General features: G+C 36.5%; 1 protein-coding gene and 1 long non-coding RNA gene across 3 annotated transcripts; one reads left to right on the top strand and one right to left on the bottom strand.

Annotated features, from left to right (window-relative positions):
- The first annotated feature begins 674 nt into the window (after nucleotides 1-674).
- LOC126585269 (stemmadenine O-acetyltransferase-like) lies at nucleotides 675-25703 on the top strand. The gene is made up of 2 exons (XM_050249673.1): nucleotides 675-1667; nucleotides 24886-25703. The coding sequence occupies exons 1-2, from the start codon at nucleotides 675-677 to the stop codon at nucleotides 25276-25278; spliced, it is 1386 nt and encodes a 461-aa protein (XP_050105630.1). The 3' UTR covers nucleotides 25279-25703.
- On the bottom strand, nucleotides 10141-11824 carry LOC126585276 (uncharacterized). 2 transcript variants are annotated; one of them, XR_007610392.1, is made up of 3 exons: nucleotides 11637-11824; nucleotides 11281-11481; nucleotides 10141-10438 (listed from the first exon to the last, which is right to left on the bottom strand). It is a non-coding gene; the product is annotated as an uncharacterized LOC126585276 (long non-coding RNA). The 2 variants fall into 2 exon arrangements; XR_007610393.1 differs by having other exon boundaries at nucleotides 10141-10434; nucleotides 11637-11823.

Below are 25703 nucleotides of genomic sequence, written 5' to 3'. Positions count from 1 at the left end.
CCATAGGGGATCTCTTCCCTTTTGATAGTATTAATAATCATTACTAGTATCATGTGCTTTGTCCAGCTGTTATAATAAACCAATTCAATGGACCAAAAAATAATAATAAACCAATTCAATTGATTCAGAAATCAGGAAGATAAGAATTGGGTGACGTGGAACACATGTAGTCGTTTGAGAGATTTTTCAATGTAATCGTCACACAATGTGGTACACAACATGCCCCTATATAAATGATGGATTATGTATGTTTAAGATTAATAACTTAAAAATTAAAATTTTCCACCGCTTGCATAAAAACACGTGGTGTACCATCCGTATTCCTGTCACAACTAAAAATTTCTCGTAGTCGTTGAGCTTCACACGTGGGCCAACTTGCTTTGATATCATGAAAAATTTGAGTTTCCACCATAAAATCAATTGTCAATATGGGAAGTAGCCCGACCTCTTATAAGCCCTTTAGGTTTCTCTTTTCACCAATGTGGGACTCTTTTACCTTTACATTTTCACGTCATCAATGCTTAAGTAATAATTCAATCAACTTTCATATTTAGTCTACAAAATTTTGTCTGCAAATTTAGTCTCTGTAGCATTCTCTCTAGGTCTGCTGTGTTGTGGGTGATATATATACGATGCCAAAGCGAATTGAGAACCACACAACCAATTAGCTAAAGATGGTGAACGTTGAAGTAATCTCCAAGGAGATTGTCAAACCATCTTCTCCAACCCCAAACCATCTTTACCATTACCAGTTCTCCTTTCTTGATCAAATAACTCCTCCGATTTATACCTCTTTGGTCCTTTTCTATGAATTCAATGACGAGATCCAACCCGAACCTGCGGCTGCTGTAATATCCAAACGCCTAAAGAAGTCCTTATCTGAGGTGTTAACACTTTTCTACCCACTAGCCGGGCGAGTAAAAATCGACAACCATTTAGTACAGTGCAACGACGAGGGTATACCCTACCTTGAAGCTCAAGTAACCAACTGCCGACTTTGTGATTTTCAACAAAATCCAATGCCTGGTGAACTCTTTAAACTCATCCCGTTTGAGCTACGCGACCATGAAAATAGTGAATTTGCCCTAGGCGTCCAGCTCAATATCTTTGAATGTGGAGGATATGCTATTGGCCTATGCATTTCCCACAAGTTAGCGGATGGGTTATCTATGATCATGTTCACCAATACTTGGGCTGCCATAACCCGTGGAGAAAATGAAACCAAAATAGAGCGTCCAGAGTTTGTTTCCGCCGCAGTCTTCCCACCTGCCGATGATGTCAGTGGCTATCGTACGTTCGGTGTTATCCCAAAGAATAAAGTAACAAAGAGGTTTGTATTCAATGCCCCTACTATAGAGCATCTCAGAGAAAAATATACAGGCTTAGCGGGAGATGATCGCGAAAAACTTCCATCGCGTGTTCAAGCCTTATCAGCTTTCCTATGGAGGCGACTCGCGGAAGCTAGCAAGGATGATCATTCTATTGATGAGAATATACTTCATGCGGCAGTCCATACTGTGAACCTGCGTCCCAGAACGGATCCACCAATTCCACGCTGTTCCTTTGGAAATTTTTACCAAATTTTCCTTACAACTCCCTTGGTCAGTAGTAGCAGCAGCAGCAGCGGAATCGATGATCAAGAATCTTGTCATGACATGGTAAAGCAGGTACGAGAAGAACTATGCAAGATTGACAAGGACCATGTGAAAAGGCTACAGAAGGGTGGCCACGGGAGTTACCTCAACCGATTTATTCAAAGGCTTGCCAAACCAGGAAAGGTGGTTACGTTGTCCTACAGTAGTCTGTGCAGTTTTCCTCTCTATGATATTGATTTCGGTTGGGGGAGACCTACATGGGTGGCTGTACCGCCGCCTCCCTATAAGAACCTAATAGTTTTAGCTGACACCAAAGAGGCTGGCGGAATAGAGGCATACGTTAGCCTGGCAGATGATGATGCCATGACTAAATTCGAAAGTGATGCCTTCATCCAAAGACGGGTGGGCATGAATCAGGATGGTTCTGCAGGATCAAACGTAACAGGCCACCGAGCCAAACTCTAATGAAGCTGAAGATTTTGACACCGGAATTGGAAGGTGTTTGATTTCAGGGGCTCGTTATCACTAGTACAACTACTACGCTCTGTTGCAGCTAAACAAATTAAACTCAGGTCAGGTTCGGTTTTATTCGGTATACACCGAAAGCTTTTGAAAAAAATAAAAGCCTTTGTAATCATAAGTTGTAGAGGATTGTAGCTCAAGTCGTCAATGGAACACTTACACATGCACCAGCGTATCGTGTTCGACAACAACAATCTGTTGCAGCACCCTTCTGCTTCATGATCCGGGTGGTTGTGGGATTCTTCTCCTTTTTTGTTTTTTTTTTTTTTTTGGGGTCCAATTCTCCTTTTAGTTATGTACGTTCAGTTTGTATTTGTTGTATTACAAATTTACAATTTCCTTTAATTAATTAGTTTTCCGGTTATATTTGTTTTCTCGTGTATATTGACACTTCTTGTGCAGGAAAGTTAAGTTTAATTAGGAAAACTGATGAAAATGGCTTGAAAACTTTGAGTTTTAATGATAATGACAAAATAAATGGTAAAGTGAATAGTACCATGATTGACTTTTTAGTGTAAAAATGTGATTTTTCGTTAAAGTGAACAATACCGGATGCTTTTTGTTAAAGTTCCCTAATTAATTTGCATATGTTTCTCTACGTCATTACCGCTTGCCCTTAGAATTAGGAAAGGTTTATATGAACTGTATGTTTCTTGTTTCATTCATTAGTTCTATTATTATTATTTTTTTTATCTTAATTAATGTGTGATCACCATTAGGATTGCTTACCGATTGTACATCATGCCATGTATTCTCTTTAGTTATTGAAGTTTTCTTGCATGTCTTGGATTCTTCATCGGTAATCTAATTAAGCTGAACATCATCCCAACTACGTTGAAAATTGGGTACTTGATCAAAACCACACATCACATGGTTGATCATATAAATGCAAAACCAACTTTGGAAACAAATTAGTAATCGAATATGGGTTAACTTAATAAACATAAAATTAGCTTCTAATGGTGAAATAGAGATCCCAAGTCCTATTCTCATCATCTCTGAATCTAGCTCTAATTCGTCTTTACGTTCTCTTGCATTTTTAAGTAACTTTAGTTTTCATCTCAAAAACCAAATTTAATTTGTTATTTTCATTGTTTAGTTAGGGTTTACATAAAATTAGTAATTTGTAAGGTTTAATCAACAACATCAGTCAGGAACAAATTCAGAAATTCATTGTTAGGTGGGCTAAATTTACCTTACGAAATGTTTTAAATGTGGTAAAAAGATAGAAAAGTGGACGATACGAGTGAATTTTACAGACCATGTAGCCCTCTTCTATGTTTCATCCTTGCCATTAGCTGCCATGGTGGGTGGTCGATGATCTGGTGAGTTTTGTTAGACGGACGGGTTTATGTGTGATTTTATTTTAGGCTAAATTGGATTAATAGTCATTGTGGTGATAAGATGTTCGGAAGATAGTTTTTATGGTAAAAAAATTGGGATTTAATCCCTTGTGGTGAAAACCATTAGCAAATTTAACCCAAAAATGGTATTTCCGTTTAATCACCGTTAACTACAAGGATAAATATGGATTTTTGTCTAACCCACACTTTCTCCTGTTCACTTCACACTCTCTTTTCATCGATATCTCTCGAGGGCCATATAAATATTTGTGCGCTATACAACACACACTCCACACTCTATCCATCGACTGATGGTGAAATCTAGAAACACATACATCCATATAATTCTGATACTTTGAACTATACTTGTCAAGTTCTTTAGCCATGGTTTCTCTCCATAGAACCACAAACCCTTGTACCCTTTACCACCAACCTAAGACCACCACCAGTTCCATGAACAACCCCTAAGCCTCCCTACTACCAGAAGCTGCCCGTATACTATCCATTTCTAGTCAAACGTCACCTAGTACCTATGTGCAGATCTCATACTCGCAAGTGTGATTAATTTTATGAATGCAGACTGAATTTAATAAATTGGATTGACTTGGGTACTGAAATCAATCAGATGGAGCAGGAGAAGGTGCGAGCACATTTGAAAGAATGCAATTTAAAATTTTTGGATTGTGAATTGTCAATCCGTGATAAATTTGAATAGTGAATTTGAATTTCTGGAAAAAGATGAATGGGTTGTGAAACTGGGGGACGATGAAGGTGAAGGATTCAATCTCAGGAAATCGGATCACGAACACAAAGACAAAAAGACGAAGACAAAGTCGTTCAATTTATGAGAGGGAAGAGAAGCAATAGAAGAAGGTAAACACATAAAAAGTATGATTGGACATTTTTATTCCTGCATCTAACAACGATTTGACGGAAGTTTCACTTTGGATTAAATTTGCTAACAATTTTTACCATGAGGGTTTAAATTTTAATCTTTTTAACACATGGACAATCTTCCGAATATCCTATCACTACGGGGATTATTAATCCGATTTAGCCTTTATTGTCAGTTATACTTACAAACTGTAATTCTATATATTTGAAGGGGCAAAGCAGGAAGCTTGTGTGATAAAAAATTGGTATTTGGTGTAGAAAGGTGATAATGAATTCAAATAAAAATTTTCTGATAATTTTATTGAAAATAGGTATTTGGTAATGAATTTGAAATCTCTCTCCCTTAATATCCCTTCTATTAAAATAAAAAGTTGTCGTTACCGGTCTAGAGATATCTTGTTAGATGTTTTGGGCTTGCCTTCTGCCCGTCAGTCAAGACACATCACACCCCCATAACCTATTATGATTCTATGCTTGTGATTTTCATTACCATATAACTTTTAAATATTTTATTTATGATTTGACCGATTCAATTGCTTCAAAAATCAGGAAGACAATGTTGAAAACGCGTATAGCTTAATTCAGCTCTCATGCCTATCTTAGTCCGGATGTGGCTCCGCTACTTAATCATGAGGTGTGGAATCATACAAGTCAACTGGACAGTTAACATCATTATGTCATCCCAAAATAATATGTTACTCTATGAAATTATTATTTAGTTTAGTAACTTATAATTGTAATGACGATTTCATAAAATCATATTCTCCATCAAATATGGCCCGTCCATTAGATTAAAACTTATAGCAATGGTTAAGATGGCTGAAAATGCATCACAACATTTTATAATACGGCAAAAGGTGATATTGAGGGTAGAAAGTTTGTGTTAAACCGTAAACGGTTGCAACAGTTTGTTGTCCAACTGATTAAGAGTGTTCTATACGGAGGTTTGAAATTCAAATTTTCTCTTCCTCAATATTCCTTTTAATAGAACAAATAAAAAAATTATCATTAGCACTATATTATGTCACACCTCGATTTCGAGATATGCCCAAAATTGATACGCCACAATATAACAATAGCAGTGCAGGAATATATAAAACATCTCACTAAATTCAATACTTCAATAAAACACATACTAGATGAGTCTCTCCCACATAAGTATGCAAAGTATCGAATACACAATGCCCATATCCTCTCAAATGAAGTACTGAAATGAAAGAAACCTTGGTTGTCTTGCCCTACAAATGAAGTACTGAAATGAAAGAAACCTTGGTTGTCTTGCCCTTCAATCCTCTGAGCTAGTTAATCGTAAGCTTTGAATCATGAATCATAATCGCGAGGACAAATGAATTATGTTCGAGGCAAAAGGTGGATGGCCCCTCGCACAGCTCCCAAAGGGTAGATGGCAGTTGGTAAGTTTGTTTGTCAGACTCTTACTGCTGGATGTGTTGCAAGATGAGTTTGAAGTTACTTTTGAAAGGTGCCTTTGTGGGGCCTTAGGTGCAGGCCTTAAGGCTCACAATCAAAACTAACAAAGTGCTAGACGTGTCACTGTTATCTCAGTATAACAGATGTTGAAACAAGCGATAAATCTACTAATTTAGAGGACAAGCAAAGAGACTCAAACAAGATTTCACCTTGTTGGGCAAGGTTAAACCTCTTGCAGCCATTTCTCTTTGAGTTTACAGGGGTTGCATGCTAAAAGGGATGGATGGTAAACAGGTTTTACACGAGGAAATTGATACTACGACACTAAGGAGGGTAGCAAAGCTTTTAAACTAGACAAAATATAGCTTTCCTACGAGGACTATGACTAAAAAAGACTGAATCTGGGTTGATTTCAGCTTCCTGGATGCAAATCTGGCTTGAGAGCAAAGTTTGTATGTTGGTTGTTTGATTGGTTAAGTGTCATTGTCTTTGGTGCTTGCTTCCCCTTTTGTTGACAATCTGGCCCAACTGCTTTTAGCTCTGCTCTTGCCCAAAAGCTTTTGGAGGGTAGTGAGTTATCAGTTTTTTACTTGTAGTGCCACTAGAAAATGCTTTTTGGCTGATAGTAGGTTGGTCTTCATCACTTTTCACTTCATTCATAGACACGTGGTTTATGTCTTGGCTGAGAAGGCTTTTAATTTGCATCAGGCTTCAGGGTTGGGCTTCAGGCAAATGGAACCTGCTTTAGCGCCTTTGGGCTTCCTTTCTACTAAGCCCAATATTCAAATATTAACCCAAATAAATTCGATATCAGATTTTCAAGAAACCTTTGTCGTAGCTTGCATGGCCGTCTAGGGGGTATGGCTGCGGCAACGATCTGTTAATCATCATATTTTGAGAGAATTTAATACTTTGCTTTATAATTTGATTGTAGGACACGTGAGTCTACTTTGGACAAAAAGTGACGAAACGAAGGAATTTTGAAGTAATTCCAATTGAAGGGGATTCAGGCCTTTTAAGATGATTGTGTCAAAATTCCAGAATTTAGTTCCAAGTCATTTGACTGTGGCGGATAAAAGAAGGTTGGTTGTGCAGTGTTGGCAGCTTGGCATTTTTGGCCTATAAGTCACTGAAGGTAACAGTTTTTTTAGGAAAGTTCCTTCTGCAGAACCTACTTCAGGACATCTGGTTTCCAACAACATTTTCGGAGCAAAGACCGTTGAATCCGAGCTGGATTCAACCTCCCCTTCTCCTAAACCAGTTTTAGATTTAGGCGATGGTTCGGCAGTCGTCGTTAGTTTTAACAGCGGCAACGACAATGCCGTTTAATTTAACGGCATATCCTTCCCCTCCAGTTTTATTAGAAGATAAAAAGAGTATAAGCAATGAGCCTATTGACAAGGAACATTCTGCTTACTTGTGAGTGGACCCCTTTGAAAATTTAAATGTTTTTATTATTTATATTTATATATGCCTATGTTGATGCATAGTACTCATCTTAGTCTTTGATGAGGCTTATACTTATCTTAACTTAGATGATATCTTGAGATCATTGGTGATTTAGTTTCACCATATGATTATCATACATATCGTATAGCTAGCTACGGCCATATGATTTATTGCAGGTACATTTTCTATTCTAGTAAAGGCTAGAATTTGCTAGTAGATGCTAGATATCGATAAGGTAAACGACACTTCACGTGCTTGCTATATGTTACTTTGTTCGTGATTGATTTACTTTATTTGATATGACGAGCAAGATTGAGTTGATCTTGACAACTATTATCGTAGTACTGTTATGTTTGTAGTGTATATACAATTTCAAAACAGGGTTTATTATATTCGAATGATTGTGACGTGATAAAACTGGTCCACTCACGTTTTGTTTTGTTGACCCTTTCAAGACGTAGCAAGAATAAGGAGAACACCGAAGGTGATGAGTGGGCTTGGCAATGAGGCTTTCATCCTTTGGATTTAGGCTGATGGTTCATTTACTACAGTTTTATCATTATTGTAATAATTGCATGAGTGCACTTTTGATTATGCACTGTACTACACTTTATGTGTTTACTGTTGTGTGAGACTTCTAATTAAAAATAGAGAAAAATAGCAATTATACTATTACCACGAATAATTAGAAACTAAAGAGAATGGTGGACCTTAAAAGATTCGTTAGACTTTGACAAAACAAAAAAAAATATACGTTAGACAATTAGTAGAGAAAATTATACAATAAATATATAAGAGCATCGCCAATAATACTAGTTAAATTTTTATTATTGTAGCTAACCAAATGACTCAATTTGGTTAGTCACCACATTTAGAAATATTAGTTATTTTAGCTTAAGTTAAAATATTTTAATATTATTTTTTTCTGAATTTAAAACCCAAACCCTTTCTCGTCTCTTGAAGCCCATAAACAATATAATTTTAGGAGTTTTAACGAAAAGCCCACAGTACTGTTCACTTTAACGAAAAACCATATTTTTACATTAAAAAGTCAAACCTGGTACTATTCACTTTACCCTTTATTTTGTCCGTATTATTAAACTCAAAGTTTTCAATCCCTTTTCATTAGTTTTCCTTATAATTTTATAGTTTTCAACGTTCAACAAAAATTGAATTTTTATCTCCTTCTAGCTAAATTTAGATAGCTATTGTTCCTACAAAGTTAATATAGATAGTCGCTTAGCTAGCTTGTTGAATTTAATTTTTCTAAATTTTATGTGAAAGTAGTAAAAAAGTCTTATTTAGCTAAGCTATTGGATATGCTTTAACTATTGTTGGAAACGTCATGGCTCCGAGCTGCTACCATGTTAACGAACTACATAATGGACCTCGTTTTATGAAAATTTGTAGAATTATGTGGTTTATTAATTTAAATATCGATGTAGAAGGGGTTGATTTATACACAAAGTTATAAGCTATTTCAAGTAAACAGAAGCTATAATCAAGCTAATTTACTCTAGCTCAACAGTTAACGAATCCCCAAATATTGGAATTGCTCACAATCAGATCGTGGGTTTTTGTTTCCTTTAACAGCCAGGATCATACAAGTCAACTGGACAGTTAAGACGACTCTATCATCTAAAAATAATATGTTACTCTACGAAATTATTCTTTAATTTACTATTCATATTGTAATCACGATTTCATAAAATCATATATATTCTCCATCAATTATGGCCCATCCATTAGATTAAAACTTATGGTAGACAGTTTGTGCTAAACTATAAAGGTTGCAACGATTTGTAGCTCAATTGATTAAAATCATTTATTCGTTATATTAAGGTCATGAATTTGAAATCTCTCTCCCTTAATATCCCTTCTATTAAAATAAGAAGTTGTCGTTACCGGTCTAGAGATATCTTGTTAGATGTTTTAGGTTTGCCTTCTGCCCGTTAGTCAAGACACGTCACACCCCCATAACCTATTATGATTCTATGCTTGTGATTTTCATTACTGTATAACTTTTAAATATTTTATTTATGATTTGACCGATTCAATTGCTTCAGAAATCAGGAAGAGAATGTTGAAAACGCGTATAGCTTAAGTCAGCTCTCATGCCTATCTTAGTCCAGATGTGGCTTAGTCCAGATGTGGCTCCGCCACTTAATCATGAGGTGTGGAATCATACAAGTCAACCGAACAGTTAACATCATTATGGGCTGGTTTGGTATTGTTGTGCTTTGAAAAAAAGTTGTTTCTGCTGTGCTGTGAGAATAAGCGGCTGTGAAATAAAACAGCGGAGTGTTTGGTAAACTTTTTTGTAAAAGTGCTTTTGGAAAAGAAAAAAAAGCATTATTATAGTGTTTGGTAAACTTTTATGTAAAACATCTGTGACTGTGTGAAATAACCAAAAAGGGTATAATACTAGATATGCTATTAATTTAATTTTCTTAACAGATAAAGAAAAATTACTAAATATACTTTTTTTTTTTTTAAATATTTATAAACTTTATCTTAAATATTAATTAGTATGACAAACTACTTCAATTGAAATATTTTAGACTGAATAGCTAGGATTCATTAGTACAATATTGTTAATGTACTTGAAAGTAGTCTAATTAAATGCATTCATCAAACTTGCCGCTATAATTGATTAGAATACCTGGTTCAAGGAGATATGTGACGAAGTAAGCGTCACAAAACACTAAATTCAATAACCTATAAATTCGTCACATATCTTATATGTGAGTGACGCTGAATCGTCACTTATTCATTTGATATGTGGTGTAGTGTACATCACATATGTCAAAATCCAATCCCTATTTGCTTCTAGTATGTGATGAACCAACTACCACATAATCCGTGTTCATAATTTGGAATTAGAATTGATAACAAATGTAATGTAATACTTTAGTTAATCACATTTTCATTAATCAAGAATTTAATCATATAAGTTGAATACACACACCAAGTGAAGTCTCAAAAATAACATAAACATCCTAGACGCTAACAAGTCGAATACCCTTATGGTGTCTCATCTCAACTTAAACAGCAATTGGACACCTCTAGACATATTGAGGTGCTAACCAAAAAGTCTACCCTATGCATTTTGTCTACCACTGACTTGCAGCTAAAACACCTTCAATTGTGGATAATATCTTCATTCTCCTTTTGCAAACCCATTGAGCTCTCAACTCTCCGTTCTTCCTTTGCACAAGTCATACATGACATACAAAAGAAAAGTTAGTTAAATAAATTTGGTTTTGAAACATCTCATGCATCAAGTGATGGATAAGTGGAAGAAAGATGGTGAAAACTCTGTTTAGCGTCCTGTGGTTTGTGCCAGGATAAGTTTACGGTTCCATGTTCAAAAATGCATAGTTATTCTACAATCATAGCAAAACCCTGCAAGCAAATGGTACACCACATATGGTTCTGTATAGGCATACATGCATTGCATTGCATTGCATTGTTTGAAAAGAAACCGAATGAAACCCACAAACGAAAACACAACCATGACTCGTGCATAACAACAGACCCCACAAGTCTCGATCGCAAGTGACCTTTTCTCAGACCAGGACTCACTTCCCCCCACATTTAACAAATCATCAGCATGAATTAGGTGACAAAAGTTTCAGGTTCATACAATTGACGGAGCGGTTTCTTAAGGATGCTGAGCGGACATTTGATAGACAGAAGGCATGGTTTCTTAAGGGAAATATGTCAAGGATAAAATCAAGGGTTCTCTCTGTCAAACTTATGATGGAAGGTTGGCCACAATGGATTGTGGAAATAGAAATAGAAACAGATGTACAGTTCAGAAAAAATCATAGAAAATAAGGCAGTGCATAACTTTCTATGTTTTCAACTGTAGGGCAGGAACATAGAAATATCAACAAGTAAAAACAATAAATTTTCTTCAAGCATAAGTTCGCTTTGTATGATATAAATCTCCAGTAGAAGCAGTCAAAAAAGAAGACACAGAGCATAATAGACACATTTGGCAAAAGTGTAATCCTCACTATAATGCTGATCTGTTAGACAACTACTAAACCAAGTTTGCAGGAGAATTCAGAAACTCTCCATAAGCGCAGAGGCAGCAGCATCAAAACCCGCCTCTCCTTCCTCTGCCGGTTCCCAACAGACCTCCTCATCACCACCAGTCTCTGCCGTCTCTTCCGTTGCGTACTCGCGACGCCTCCCGCCGCTAGGAAGACATGATCACCAGAAGCCAATCTCTCACCCCGAAACTGAAAATTAGAACATTAATTCAAACTCCAAAACTGAAATTGCTTCAACGATGGAAGAGAGAGAGAGGGAGAGGGAAACTGGAGAGAGCAGTCAAACCCTAACCTAAAAATTAAATTAATTAATTACAGCAAATATATTCAAGCAAATCGAGTACCTGGTACCTGGAAGGCGACGGCGGTGTGACGCTGAGACCGACGGACAGAAAGGAAAAGGAGGAGGAGGAAGAGGTGCAGCGGCAGGAGGGCAGAGGAGCTTGCGGAGTGTTTTGCTAGAGAGAGAGAGAGAGAGAGAGAGTGCAGAGTGTAGGAATCAGGAGAAGGAGAAAGGAGAAAGGAGAAAGGAGAAAGGAGGGGGCAGTATTGGCAAATTGAAAAAATTCATTAACTTGGTACTGTAGCTCCGTGTTTTGGATTTTAAGCGGCTTCTTGAAGCTGCAAAATGAAGCTTCCACTTTTTGGCTTTTTTTCATGTGAAACTTTTAAATAAAGTTGTTTTTAATTGTTTACCAAACACCAAAATCCCTATCAGCTTGTTTTCATCCCAACTTTTTTTTTAAGCACCTCAATCCCAAACTGCACTTATGTCATCCCAAAATAATATGTTACTCTATGAAATTATTATTTAGTTTAGTAACTTATAATTGTAATGACGATTTCATGAATTCATATTCTCCATCAAATATGGCCCATCCATTAGATTAAAACTTATAGCAACGGTTAAGATGGCTGAAAATGCATCACAACATTTTATAATACGGGAAAAGGTGATATTGAGGGTAGAAAGTTTGTGTTAAACTGTAAACGGTTGCAACAGTTTGTTGTCCAACTGATTAAGAGTGTTCTATACGGAGGTTTGAAATTCAAATTTTCTCTTCCTCAATATTCCTTTTAATAGAACAAATAAAAACATTGTCATTAGCACTATATTATGTCACACCTCAATTTCGAGATATGCCCAAAATAGATACGCCACAATATAACAATAGCGGTGCAGGAATATATAAAACATCTCACTAAATTCAATACTTCAATAAAACACATACTAGATGGGTCTTTCCCACATAAGTATGCAAAGTATCGAATATACAATGCCCATGTCCTCTCAAATGAAGTACTGAAATGAAAGAAACCTTGGTTGTCTTACCCTTCAAGAGTTGTGCAACTCGTGTAACAAAGCGCCTCTGAGCTAGTTAATCGTAAGCTTTGAATCATGAATCATAATCGTGAGGACAAATGAATTATGTTCGAGGCAAAATGTGGATGGCCCCTCGCACAGCTCCCAAAGGGTAGATGGCACTTGGTATGTTTGTTTGTCAGACTCTTGCCGCTTGATGTGCTGCAAGATGAGTTCGAAGTTAGTTTTGAAAGGTGTCTTTGTGGGACCTTAGGTGTAGGCCTTAGGTGTAGGCCTTGAGGCTCACAATCAAAACTAACAAAGTGTTAGGCGTGCCACTATTATCTCAGTATAACATATGTTGAAACAAGCGATAAATCTACTCATTTAGAGGACAAGCAAAGACACTCGGGCAAGATTTCACCTTGTTGGGCAAGGTTGAACCTCTTGCAGCCATTTCTCTTTGCGTTTACAGGGGTTGCATGCTAAAAGGGATGGATGGTAAACAGGTTTTACACGAGGGAATTGATATTACGACACTAGGGAGGGTAGCAGAGCTTTTAAACTAGACAAAATATAGCTTTCCTACGGGGACTATGACTAAAAAATACTAAATCTGGGTTGATTTCAACTTCCTGGATGCAAATCTGGCTTGAGAGCAAAGTTTGTATGTTGGTTGTTTGATTGGTTGAGCGTCATTGTCTCTGGTGCTTGCTTCCCCTTTTATAGACAATCTGGCCCAACTGCTTTTAGCTCTGCTTTTGCCCGAAAGCTTTTGGAGGGTAGTGAGTTATCAGTTTTTTACTTGTAATGCCACTAGATAATGTTTTTTGGCTGATAGTAGGTTGGTCTTCATCACTTGTCACTTCAGTCATAGACACGTGGTTTATGTCTTGGCTGAGAAGGCTTTTAATTTGCATCAGGCTTCAGGGTTGGGCTTCAGGCAAATGGAACCTGCTTTAGCGCCTTTGGGCTTCCTTTCTACTAAGCCCAATATTCAAATATTAACCCAAATAAATTCGATATCAGATTTTCAAGAAACCTTTTTCGTAGCTTGCATGGCCGTCTAGGGGGTATGGTTGCGGCATCGATCTGTTAATCATCAGATTTTGAGAGAATTTGATACTTTGCTTTATAATTTGATTGTAGGACACGTGAGTCTACTTTGGACAAAAAGTGAAGAAACGAAGGAATTTTGAAGTAATTCCAATTGAAGGGGATTCAAGCCTTTTAAGATGATTGTGTCAAAATTCCATAATTTATTTCCTAGTCATTTGACTGTGGCGGATAAAATAAGGTTGGTTGTGCAGTGTTGGCAGCTTGGCATTTTTGGCCTATAAGTCACTGAAGGTAACAGTTTTTTTAGGAAAGTTCCTTCTGCAGAACCTACTGTAGGACATCTGGTTTCCGACAACATTTTCCGAGCAAAGACCGTTGAATCCGAGCTGGATTCAACCTCCCCTTCTCCTAAACCAGTTTCAGATTTAGGGGATGGTCAGCGGCAGTCGCCGTTAGTTTTAACAACGGCAGCGACAATGCCGTTAAATTTAACGGCATATCCTTCCCCTCTAGTTTTATTAGAAGATAAAAAGAGTATAAGCAATGAGCCTATTGACAAGGAACATTCTGCTTACTTGTGAGTGGACCCCTTTGAAAACATAAATGTTTTTATTATATATATTTATATATGCCTATGTTGATGCATATTACTCATGTTAGTCTTTGATGAGGCTTATACTTATCTTAACTTAGATGATATCTTGAGATCATTGGTGATTTCTTTTCACCATATGATTATCATACATATCGTATAGCTAGCTACGGCCATATGATTTATTGCAGGTACATTTTCTATTCTAGTAGAGGCTAGAATTTGCTAGTAGATGCTAGATATCGATAAGGTAGACGACACTTCACGTGCTTGCTATATGTTACTTTGTTCGTGATAGATTTACTTTATTTGATATGACGAGCAAGACTGAGTTGATCTTGACAACTATTATCGTAGTACTGTTATGTATGTAGTGTATATACAATTTCAAAATAGGGTTTATTATATTCGAATGATTGTGACGTGATAAAACTGGTCCACTCACGTTTTGTTTTGTTGACCCTTTCGGGATGTAGCAAGAATAAGGAGAACACCGAAGGTGATGAGTGGGCTTGGCAATGAGGCTTTCATCCTTTGGATTTAGGGTGATGGTTCATTTACTACAGTTTTATCATTATTGTAATAATTGCATGAGTGCACTTTTGATTATGCACAGTACTACACTTTTATGTGTTTATTGTTGTGTGAGACTTCTAGTTGCTCTGATATGATGTAATAATAACAGGATTGAATCCCAAGATAATTTGTGTCCCAAAGTATGGAGAGGCTGATAATGTGTTGTGGCCTATTTTATATGAGGCCGAAAGTTAGGGAAACCAAATTTTTTACACCAAATTTGCAAACCTAAGGATGTGGTTGTTGATGAATGGATTATTAGTTAAACGTTGATTAACATGCTTATTTTTTATTAGTGACACATCATTTGGTTGGCAAATTTGGTTAAATTTTTTTTATCTCCCTAGCATTATCCTATAGAGATGAGGGTTAACTTGTCCTCCAATCAAGTACAAGAAAGAATCACTAGAATAATGAATATTCTAAAACTCAAAATCTTTCTAAAATTTACACAATTACAATTAGATAATACTTATAACAAATACTAATAGCATCGCGAAGAAGAATTATAAACCAAAGAGAATAACGTAGCTTATAAGATTCATTAGACAATTAGCATAAAGAAAATTATACGATAAGCATGCAACACAATGCCTAATGGACCTCATTTTATAACAAAACCAATTTCTTGGAAGTTAGAATCTTAAGTCAGCTGGACCGTTAGCATCATGACTCTGTCATCTAAATAAATATTCGTTAGTATGTTACTGTAGGAAATTATTCTTTAATTTATTAATTTATAATTGTAATGACGATTTCATTAAATGAAGAAAATTTTGTGCAGGGTTCAACGTGCCACTAGGCAATGCCTAATGGCACTACGACTCAATCAACATTTAACATGTGGTAAGATTTTTAATTATGATTTCAAAGTTAAGTTACCTTTTAAAGATTTCATAATTACATAAAAACTGAAAATCTATTATAAATATTAGTAAAATTAAAAGTAGACTCCAATCACCCAACCGGAGCTCTCCTCCATCATCTGAGAATTCACCCCTCCGGCGCGGATGTCGGTATCATTTGACTAAACTTCGAGGAAATAAGCTTTATATTTTCCATTCTCATAGATTTTCCTATCATGGTTAGCCTAATTCTTTGAACAAAAAAGGAGAAATATTTTGTGTTTGCAGAAAATGGTTCATCATTAAAAAAAAAAAAACACAAAATAAAATAAAACGAATCTGGATTCAATTATATGTAATCGTTTTTCATTATCAAAGTCTATACAATATATTCCAATTAATCCATTGAGAGAAAATATGAAGTCGTGGCATTTCAATTCTTTAAAGACAAGGGAGATTTAACACATAAACTGGCCAACATGGTGAATGCAACAAGCATCCCTTAGGAAACTGATCAACATCAACCCATATTAAAGTTTATCTCCCATGCTTTTCCGATGGAGGAAGTCTGGGTGGGTGTTTTTGTTGATGCACAAAACTGGATATGTTTTGGAACAACGTAAATCAGATCGTGAATCTGCAAGAAAATAAAGAACACAAGATGTATCGTGGTTCACCCCAATGTTTGGGCTACGTCCACACTGATATTGTATTTCTCTGTTTGTGAGAGGATTGTGAGGGAGATAGAGCTTCTCTGTGAGGATGAGAGCTCTGAATATGAGAGTGAGGCCCTTTGATTGTGAGGATGAGGAGACCCTTTTATAGACTAAGGGCTCCTCCCATTTTTATATATTTACCCCTTCATTTATTATATAATTACATTTGAGTCCCCCGAGTATTTATACGAGATCTAGCTATAATTCGTCTTTATGTTCTCTTGCATTTTTAAGTAACTGTACTTTTCATCTCAAAAACCAAATTTAATTTGTTATTTTCATTGTTTAGTTAGGGTTTACATAAAATTAGTAATTTGTAGAGGTTTAATCAACACCATTAGTCAGGAACAAATTCAGAAATTCATTGTTAGGTGGGCTAAATTTACCTTACGAAATGTTTTAAATGTGGTAAAAAGATAGAAAAGTGGACGATACGAGTGAATTTTACATACCATGTAGCCCTCTTCTATGTTTCGTCCTTGCCATTAGCTGCCATGGTGGGTGGTCGCTGATCTGGTGAGTTTTGTTAGACGGACGGGTTTATGTGTGATTTTATTTTAGGCTAAATTGGATTAATAGTCCTTGTGGTGATAAGATGTTCGGCAAATAGTTCTTGTGGTAAAAAAATTGGGATTTAAACCCTTGTAGTGAAAACCATTAGCAAATTTAACCGAAAAATGGTATTTCCGTTTAATCACCGTTAACTACAAGGATAAATATGGATTTTTGTCTAACCCACACTTTCTCCTGTTCACTTCACACTCTCTTTTCATCGATATCTCTCGAGGGCCATATAAATATTTGTGCGCTATACAACACACACTCCACACTTTATCCATCGACTGATGGTGAAATCTAGAAACACATACATCCATATAATTCTGATAATTTGAACTATACTTGTCAAGTTCTTTAGCCATGGTTTCTCTCCATAGAACCACAAACCCTTGTACCCTCCACCACCAACCTAAGACCACCACCAGTTCCATGAACAACCCCTAAGCCTCCCTACTACCAGAAGCTGCCCGTATACTATCCATTTCTAGTCAAACGTCACCTAGTACCTATGTGCAGATCTCATACTCGCAAGTGTGATTAATTTTATGAATGCAGACTGAATTTAATAAATTGGATTGACTTGGGTACTGAAATCAATCAGATGGAGCAGGAGAAGGTGCGAGCACATTTGAAATAATGGAATTTAAAATTTTTGGATTTTGAATTGTCAATCCGTGATAAATTTGAATAGTGAATTTGAATTTCTGGAAAAAGATGAATGGGTTGTAAAACTGGGGGACGATGAAGGTGAAGGATTCAATCTCAGGAAATTGGATCACGAACACGAAGACAGAAAGACGAAGACAAAGTTGTTCAATTTATGAGAGGGAAGAGAAGCAATAGAAGAAGGTAAACACATAAAAAGTATGATTGGACATTTTTATCCCTGCATCTAACAATGATTTGACGGAAGTTTCACTTTGGATTAAATTTGCTAACAATTTTTACCATGAGGGTTTAAATTTTAATCTTTTTAACACATGGACAATCTTCCAAATATCCTATCACTACGAGGATTATTAATCCGATTTAGCCTTTATTGTCAGTTATATATACAAACTGTAATTCTATATATTTGAAGGGGCAAAGCAGGAAGCTTGTGTGATAAAAAATTGGTATTTGGTGTAGAAAGGTGATAATGAATTCAAATAAAAATTTTCTGATAATTTTATTGAAAATAGGTATTTGGTCATGAATTTTAAATCTCTCTCCCTTAATATCCCTTCTATTAAAATAAAAAGTTGTCGTTTCCGGTCTAGAGATATCTTGTTAGATGTTTTAGGTTTGCCTTCTGCCCGTTAGTCAAGGCACGTCACACCCCCATAAACTATTATGATTCTATGCTTGTGATATTCATTACCATATAACTTTTAAATACTTTATTTATGATTTGACTGATTCAATTGCTTCAGAAATTAGGAAGACAATGTTGAAAACGCGTATAGCATAATTCAGCTCTCATGCCTATCTTAGTCCGGATGTGGCTCCGCTACTTAATCATGAGGTGTGGAATCATACAAGTCAACTCGACAGTTAACATCATTATGTCATCCCAAAATAATATGTTACTCTATGAAATTATTATTTAGTTTAGTAACTTATAATTGTTATAATTGTAATGACGATTTCATAAAATCATATTCTCCATCAAATATGGCCCGTCCATTAGATTAAAACTTATAGCAACGGTTAAGATGGCTGAAAATGCATCACAACATTTTATAATACGGGAAAAGGTGATATTGGGGGTAGAAAGTTTGTGTTAAACCGTAAACGGTTGCAACAGTTTGTTGTCCAACTGATTAAGAGTGTTCTATACGGAGGTTTGAAATTCAAATTTTCTCTTCCTCAATATTCCTTTTAATAGAACAAATAAAAAAATTGTCATTAGCACTATATTATGTCACACCTCGATTTCGAGATATGCCCAAAAATGATACGCCACAATATAACAATAGCGGTGCAGGAATATATAAAACATCTCACTAAATTCAATACTTCAATAAAACACATACTAGATGGGTCTCTCCCACATAAGTATGCAAAGTATCGAATACACAATGCCCATATCCTCTCAAATGAAGTACTGAAATGAAAGAAACCTTGGTTGTCGTGCCCTTCAAGAGTTGTGCAACTCGTGTAACAAAGCGCCTCTGAGCTAGTTAATCGTAAGCTTTGAATCATGAATCATAATCGCGAGGACAAATGAATTATGTTCGAGGCAAAATGTGGATGGCCCCTCGCACAGCTCCCAAAGGGTAGATGGCAGTTGGTATGTTTATTTGTCAGACTCTTGCTGCTTGATGTGTTGCAAGATGAGTTTGAAGTTAGTTTTGAAATGTGCCTTTGTGGGGCCTTAGGTGCAGGCCTTGAGGCTCACAATCAAAACTAACAAAGTGCTAGACGTGCCACTGTTATCTCAGTATAACAGATGTTGAAAGAAGCGATAAATCTACTAATTTAGAGGACAAGCAAAGAGACTCGAGCAAGATTTTACCTTGTTAGGCAAGGTTGAACCTCTTGCAGCCATTTCTCTATGAGTTTACAGGGTTGCATGCTAAAACGGATGGACGGTAAACAGGTTTTACACAAGGGAATTGATACTACGACACTAGGAAGGGTAGCAAAGCTTTTAAACTAGACAAAAGATAGCTTTCCTACGGGGACTATAACTAAAAAAGACTGAATCTGGGTTGATTTCAGCTTCCTAATGCAAATCTGGCTTGAGAGCAAAGTTTGTATGTTGGTTGTTTGATTGGTTGAGTGTCATTGTCTCTGGTGCTTGCTTCCCCTTTTGTTGACAATCTGGCCCAACTGCTTTTAGCTCTGCTCTTGCCCGAAAGCTTTCCGAGGGAAGTGAGTTATCAATTTTTTACTTGTAGTGCCACTAGAAAATGCTTTTTGGCTGATAGTAGGTTGGTCTTCATCACTTGTCACTTCAGTCATAGACACGTGGTTTATGTCTTGGCTGAGAAGGCTTTTAATTTGCATCAGGCTTCAGGGTTGGGCTTCAGGCAAATGGAACCTGCTTTAGCGCCTTTGGGCTTCCTTTCTACTAAACCCAATATTCAAATATTAACCCAAATAAATTCGATATCATATTTTCAAGAAACCTTTGTCGTAGCTTGCATGGCCGTCTAGGGGGTATGGCTGCGGCATCGATCTGTTAATCATCATATTTTGAGAGAATTTGATACTTTGCTTTATAATTTGATTGTAGGACACGTGAGTCTACTTTGGACAAAAAGTGACTAAACGAAGGAATTTTGAAGTAATTCCAATTGAAGGGGTTTCAGGCCTTTTAAGATGATTCTGTCAAAATTCCAGAATTTAGTTCCAAGTCATTTGACTGTGGCGGATAAAAGAAGGTTGGTTGTACAGTGTTGGCAGCTTGGCATTTTTGGCCTATAAGTCACTGAAGGTAACAGTTTTTTTAGGAAAGTTCCTTCTGCAGAACCTACTTCAGGACATCTGGTTTCCGACAACATTTTCCAAGCAAAGACCGTTGAATCCGAGGTGGATTCAACCTCCCCTTCTCCTAAACCAATTTTAGATTTAGGCGATGGTCAGCGGCAGTCGTCATTAGTTTTAACAGCGGCAGCGACAATGCCGTTAAATTTAACGGCATATCCTTCCCCTCCAGTTTTATTAGAAGATAAAAAGAGTATAAGCAATGAGCCTATTGACAAGGAACATTTTGCTTACTTGTGAGTGGACCCCTTTGAAAACTTAAATGTTTTTATTATATATATTTATATATGCCTCTGTTGATGCATATTACTCATGTTAGTCTTTGCTGAGGCTTATACTTATCTTAACTTAGATGATATCTTGAGATCATTGGTTATTTATTTTCACCATATGATTATCATACATATCGTATAGCTAGCTACGGCCATATGATTTATTGCAGGTACATTTTCTATTCTAGTATAGGCTAGAATTTGCTAGTAGATGCTAGATATCGATAAGGTAAACGACACTTCACGTGCTTGCTATACGTTACTTTGTTCGTGATTGATTTACTTTATTTGATATGACGAGCAAGATTGAGTTGGTCTTGACAACTATTATCGTAGTACTGTTATGTGTATATACAATTTCAAAACAGGGTTTATTATATTCAAATGATTGTGACGTGATAAAACTGGTCCACTCACGTTTTGTTTTGTCGACCCTTTCAGGACGTAGCAAGAATAAGGAGAACACCGAAGGTGATGAGTGGGCTTGGCAATGAGGCTTTCATCCTTTGGATTTAGGGTGATGGTTCATTTACTACAGTTTATCATTATTGTAATAATTGCATGATTGCACTTTTGATTATGCACAGTACTACACTTTTATGTGTTTACTGTTGTGTGAGACTTCTAGTTGCTCTGATATGATGTAATAATAATAGGATTGAATCCCAAGATAATTTGTGTCTCAAAGTATGGAGAGGGCTGATAATGTGTTATGGCCTATTTTATATGAGGCCGAAAGTTAGGGAGACCAAATTTTTTAAACCAAATTTACAAACCTAAGGATGTGGTTGTTGATTAATGGATTATTAATTAAACTTTGATTAACATGCTTATTTTTTATTAGTGACACATCTTTTGGTTTGCGAATTTGGTTAAATTTTTTTATCTCCCTAACATTATCCTATAGAGATGAGGGTTAACTTGTCCTCCAATTAAGTACAATAAAGAATCACTAGAATAATAAAAACTCAAAATCTTTCTAAAATTTACACAATTACAATTAGATAATACTTATAACAAATACTAATAGCATCGCGAAGAATAATTATAAACCAAAGAGAATAACGTAGCTTATAAGATTCATTAGACAATTAGCATAAAGAAAATTATACGAATGCAACACAATACCTAATGGACCTCATTTTATAACAAAACCAATTTCTTGGAAGTTAGAATCTTAAGTCAGCTGGACCGTTAGCATCATGACTCTGTCATCTAAATAAATATTCGTTAGTATGTTACTGTAGGAAACTATTCTTTAATTTATTAATTTATAATTGTAATGACGATTTCATTAAACGAAGAAAAATTTGTGCAGGGTTCAACGTGCCACTAGGCAATGCCTAATGGCACTACGACTCAATCAACAATTAACATGTGGTAAGATTTTTAATTATGATTTCAAAGTTAAGTTACCTTTTAAAGATTTCATAATTACATAAAAACTGAAAATATATTATAAATATTAGTAAAATTATAAGTAGACTCCAATCACTCAACCGGAGCTCTCCTCCATCATCTGAGAATTCACCCCTCCGACGCGGATGTCGGTATCATTTAACTAATCTTCGAGGAAATAAGCTTTATATTTTCCATTCTCATAGATTTTCCTATCATGGTTAGCCTAATTCTTTGAACAAAAATGGAGAAATATTTTGTGTTTGCAGAAAATGGTTCATCGTTGAAAAAAAAAAAAACACAAAACAAAATAAAACGAATCTGAACTCAACTATATGTAATCGTTTTTCATGATCAAGGTCTATACAATATATTCCAATTAATCCATTGAGAGAAAATATGATGTGGTGGGATTTCAATTCTTTAAAGACAAGGGAGATTTAGCACATAAACTGGCCAACATGGTGAATGCAACAAGCATCCCTTACTTAGGAAACTGATCAACATCAACCCATATTAAAGTTTATCTCCCATGCTTTTCCGATGGAGGAAGTCTGGGTGGGTGTTTTGTTGATGCCCAAAACTGGACGGGTCTTGGAACAACGTAAATCTAACCGTGAATCTGCAAGAAAATAAAGAACACAAGATGTATCGTGGTTCACCCCAATGTTTGGGCTACGTCCACACTGATATTGTATTTTTCTGTTTGTGAGAGGATTGTGAGGGAGAGAGAGCTTCTCTGTGAGGATGAGAGCTCTGAATATGAGAGTGAGGTCCTTTGATTGTGAGGGTGAGGATGCCCTTTTATAGACTAAGGGCTCCTCCCCTTTTTACATATTTGCCCCTTTATTTATTACATAATTACATTTGAGTCCCCCGAGTATTTATACGAGATCTAAATAAGGAGGCCCTATGTATGGTACAAACAGTTTTAATGTTGGAAATAATATTTTTTTTTAGTTTTTATGTAAATAGGAAATTGTAGTTAAATTTAACCATATGTCAAATTTTGAATGAATCATAATGTCACTAGGCATTGTCTAGTGGCACGTTGAACCCCACACAAGTTTTTCTCTATAAAATGATATATATTTTCCATCGCCCATCCATTATATTAAAACTCTTAGAAACGCTGGTCCCATTCCCTGCTCGTTCTTTGTATGGTGCTACTTTTCTAAACCTTATCTAAAGAATCGATGACCTTATCTAAAGAATCAATTGACCAAAAAATAATAATAATCCAATTCAATTGATTCAGAAATCAGGAAGATAAGAATAGGGTGATGTGAAACACATGTAGTGGTTGGAGAGAATTTTCAATGTAATCGTCACACAAGGTGGTACACAACATGTTCCTATATAAATGGTGGATTATGTATGTTTAAAAATTAATAACTTAAAAATTAAAATTTTCACCGCTTGCATAAAAACACGTGATGTACTATCCGTATTCCCGTCACAACTAAAAATTTCTCGTAGTCGTTGAGCTTCACACGTGGGCCAACTTGCTTTGATATCATGAAAAATTTGAGTTTCCACCATAAAATCAATTGGCAATATAGGAAGTAGCCCGACCTCTTATAAGCCCTTTAGGTTTCTCTTTTCACCAATGTGGGACTCTTTTACCTTCATATTTTCACATTATCAATGCTTAAGTAATAATTCAATCAACTTTCATATTTAGTTTACAAAATTTTGTCTGCAAATTTAGTCTGTGTGGCATTCTCTCTAGGTCTGTTGTGTTGTGGGTGATATATATACGATGCCAAAGCAAATTGAGAACCACACAACCAATTAGCTAAAGATGGTGAACGTTGAAGTAATCTCCAAGGAGATTGTCAAACCATCTTCTCCAACCCCAAACCATCTTTACCATTACCAGTTCTCCTTCCTGGATCAAATAACTCCTCCGATTTATACCTCTTTGGTCCTTTTCTATGAATTCAATGACGAGATCCAACCCGAACCTGCGGCTGCTGTAATATCCAAACGCCTAAAGAAGTCCTTATCTGAGGTGTTAACACTTTTCTACCCACTAGCCGGGCGAGTAAAAATCGACAACTATTTAGTACAGTGCAACGACGAGGGTATACCCTACCTTGAAGCTCAAGTAACCAACTGCCGACTTTGTGATTTTCAACAAAATCCAATGCCTGGTGAACTCTTTAAACTCATCCCGTTTGAACTACGCGACCATGACAATAGTGAATTTGCCCTAGGCGTCCAGCTCAATATCTTTGAATGTGGAGGATATGCCATTGGCCTATGCATTTCCCACAAGTTAGCGGATGGGTTATCTATGATCATGTTCACCAAAACTTGGGCTGCCATAACCCGTGGAGAAAATGAAACCAAAATAGAGCGTCCAGAGTTTGTTTCCGCCGCAGTCTTCCCACCTGCCGATGATGTCAGTGGCTATCGTACGTTCGGTGTTATCCCAAAGAATAAAGTAACAAAGAGGTTTGTATTCAATGCCCCTACTATAGAGCATCTCAGAGAAAAATATACAGGCTTAGGCTTAGCGGAAGATGGTCGCGAAAAACGTCCATCGCGTGTTCAAGCCTTATCAGCTTTCCTATGGAGGCGACTCGCGGAAGCTAGCAAGGATGATCATTCTATTGATGAGAATATACTTCATGCGGCAGTCCATACTGTGAACCTGCGTCCCAGAACGGATCCACCAATTCCACGCTGTTCATTTGGAAATTTTTATCAAATTTTCCTTACAACTCCCTTGGTCAGTAGTAGCAGCAGCAGCAGCGGAATCGATGATCAAGAATCTTGTCATGACATGGTAAAGCAGGTACGAGAAGAACTAAGCAAGATTGACAAGGACCATGTGAAAAGGCTACAAAAGGGTGGCCACGGGTGTTACATCAACCGATTTATTCAAAGGCTTGCCAAACCAGGAATGGTGGTTACGTTGTCCTACAGTAGTCTGTGCAGTTTTCCTCTCTATGATATTGATTTCGGTTGGGGGAGACCTGCATGGGTGGCTGTACCGCCGCCTCCCTATAAGAACCTAATAGTTTTAGCTGACACCAAAGATGCTGGCGGAATAGAGGCATACGTTAGCCTGGCAGATGATGATGCCATGACTAAATTCGAAAGTGATGCCTTCATCCAAAGACGGGTGGGCATGAATCAGGATGGTTCTGCAGGATCAAACGTAACAAGCTACCGAGCCAAACTCTAATGAAGCTGAAGATTTTGACACCGGAATTGGAAGGTGTTTGATTTCAGGGGCTCGTTATCACTAGTACAACTACTACGCTCTGTTGCAGCTAAACAAATGAAACTCAGGTCAGGTTCGGTTTTATTCGGTATACACCGAAAGCTTTTGAAAAAAATAAAAGCCTTTGTAATCATAAGTTGTAGAGGATTGTAGCTCAAGTCGTCAATGGAACACTTACACATGCACCAGCGTATCGTGTTCGACAACAACAATCTGTTGCAGCTCCCTTCTGCTTCATGATCCTGGTGGTTGTGGGATTCTTCTCCTTTTTTGTTATTATTATTATTTTTTTTTGGGTCCAATTCTCCTTTTAGTTATGTACGTTCAGTTTGTATTTGTTGTATTACAAATTTACAATTTCCTTTAATTAATTAGTTTTCCGGTTA

Source organism: Malus sylvestris, chromosome 10 (genome assembly GCF_916048215.2).
Source record: "Malus sylvestris chromosome 10, drMalSylv7.2, whole genome shotgun sequence".
In the NCBI taxonomy this organism is placed as follows: domain Eukaryota; kingdom Viridiplantae; phylum Streptophyta; class Magnoliopsida; order Rosales; family Rosaceae; genus Malus; species Malus sylvestris.
Note: the sequence above shows the minus strand (reverse complement) of the source record. Positions and strands in the feature narration are given on the sequence as shown.

Excerpts from the sequence above, each read along its gene's own strand:
- LOC126585269 (XM_050249673.1), top strand. The coding sequence starts at position 675 with ATGGTGAACGTTGAAGTAATCTCCAAGGAGATTGTCAAACCATCTTCT. Across the intron at positions 1,668-24,885 it reads GTCATGACATGGTAAAGCAG|GTACGAGAAGAACTAAGCAA; the intron begins GTACGAGAAGAA and ends ATGGTAAAGCAG.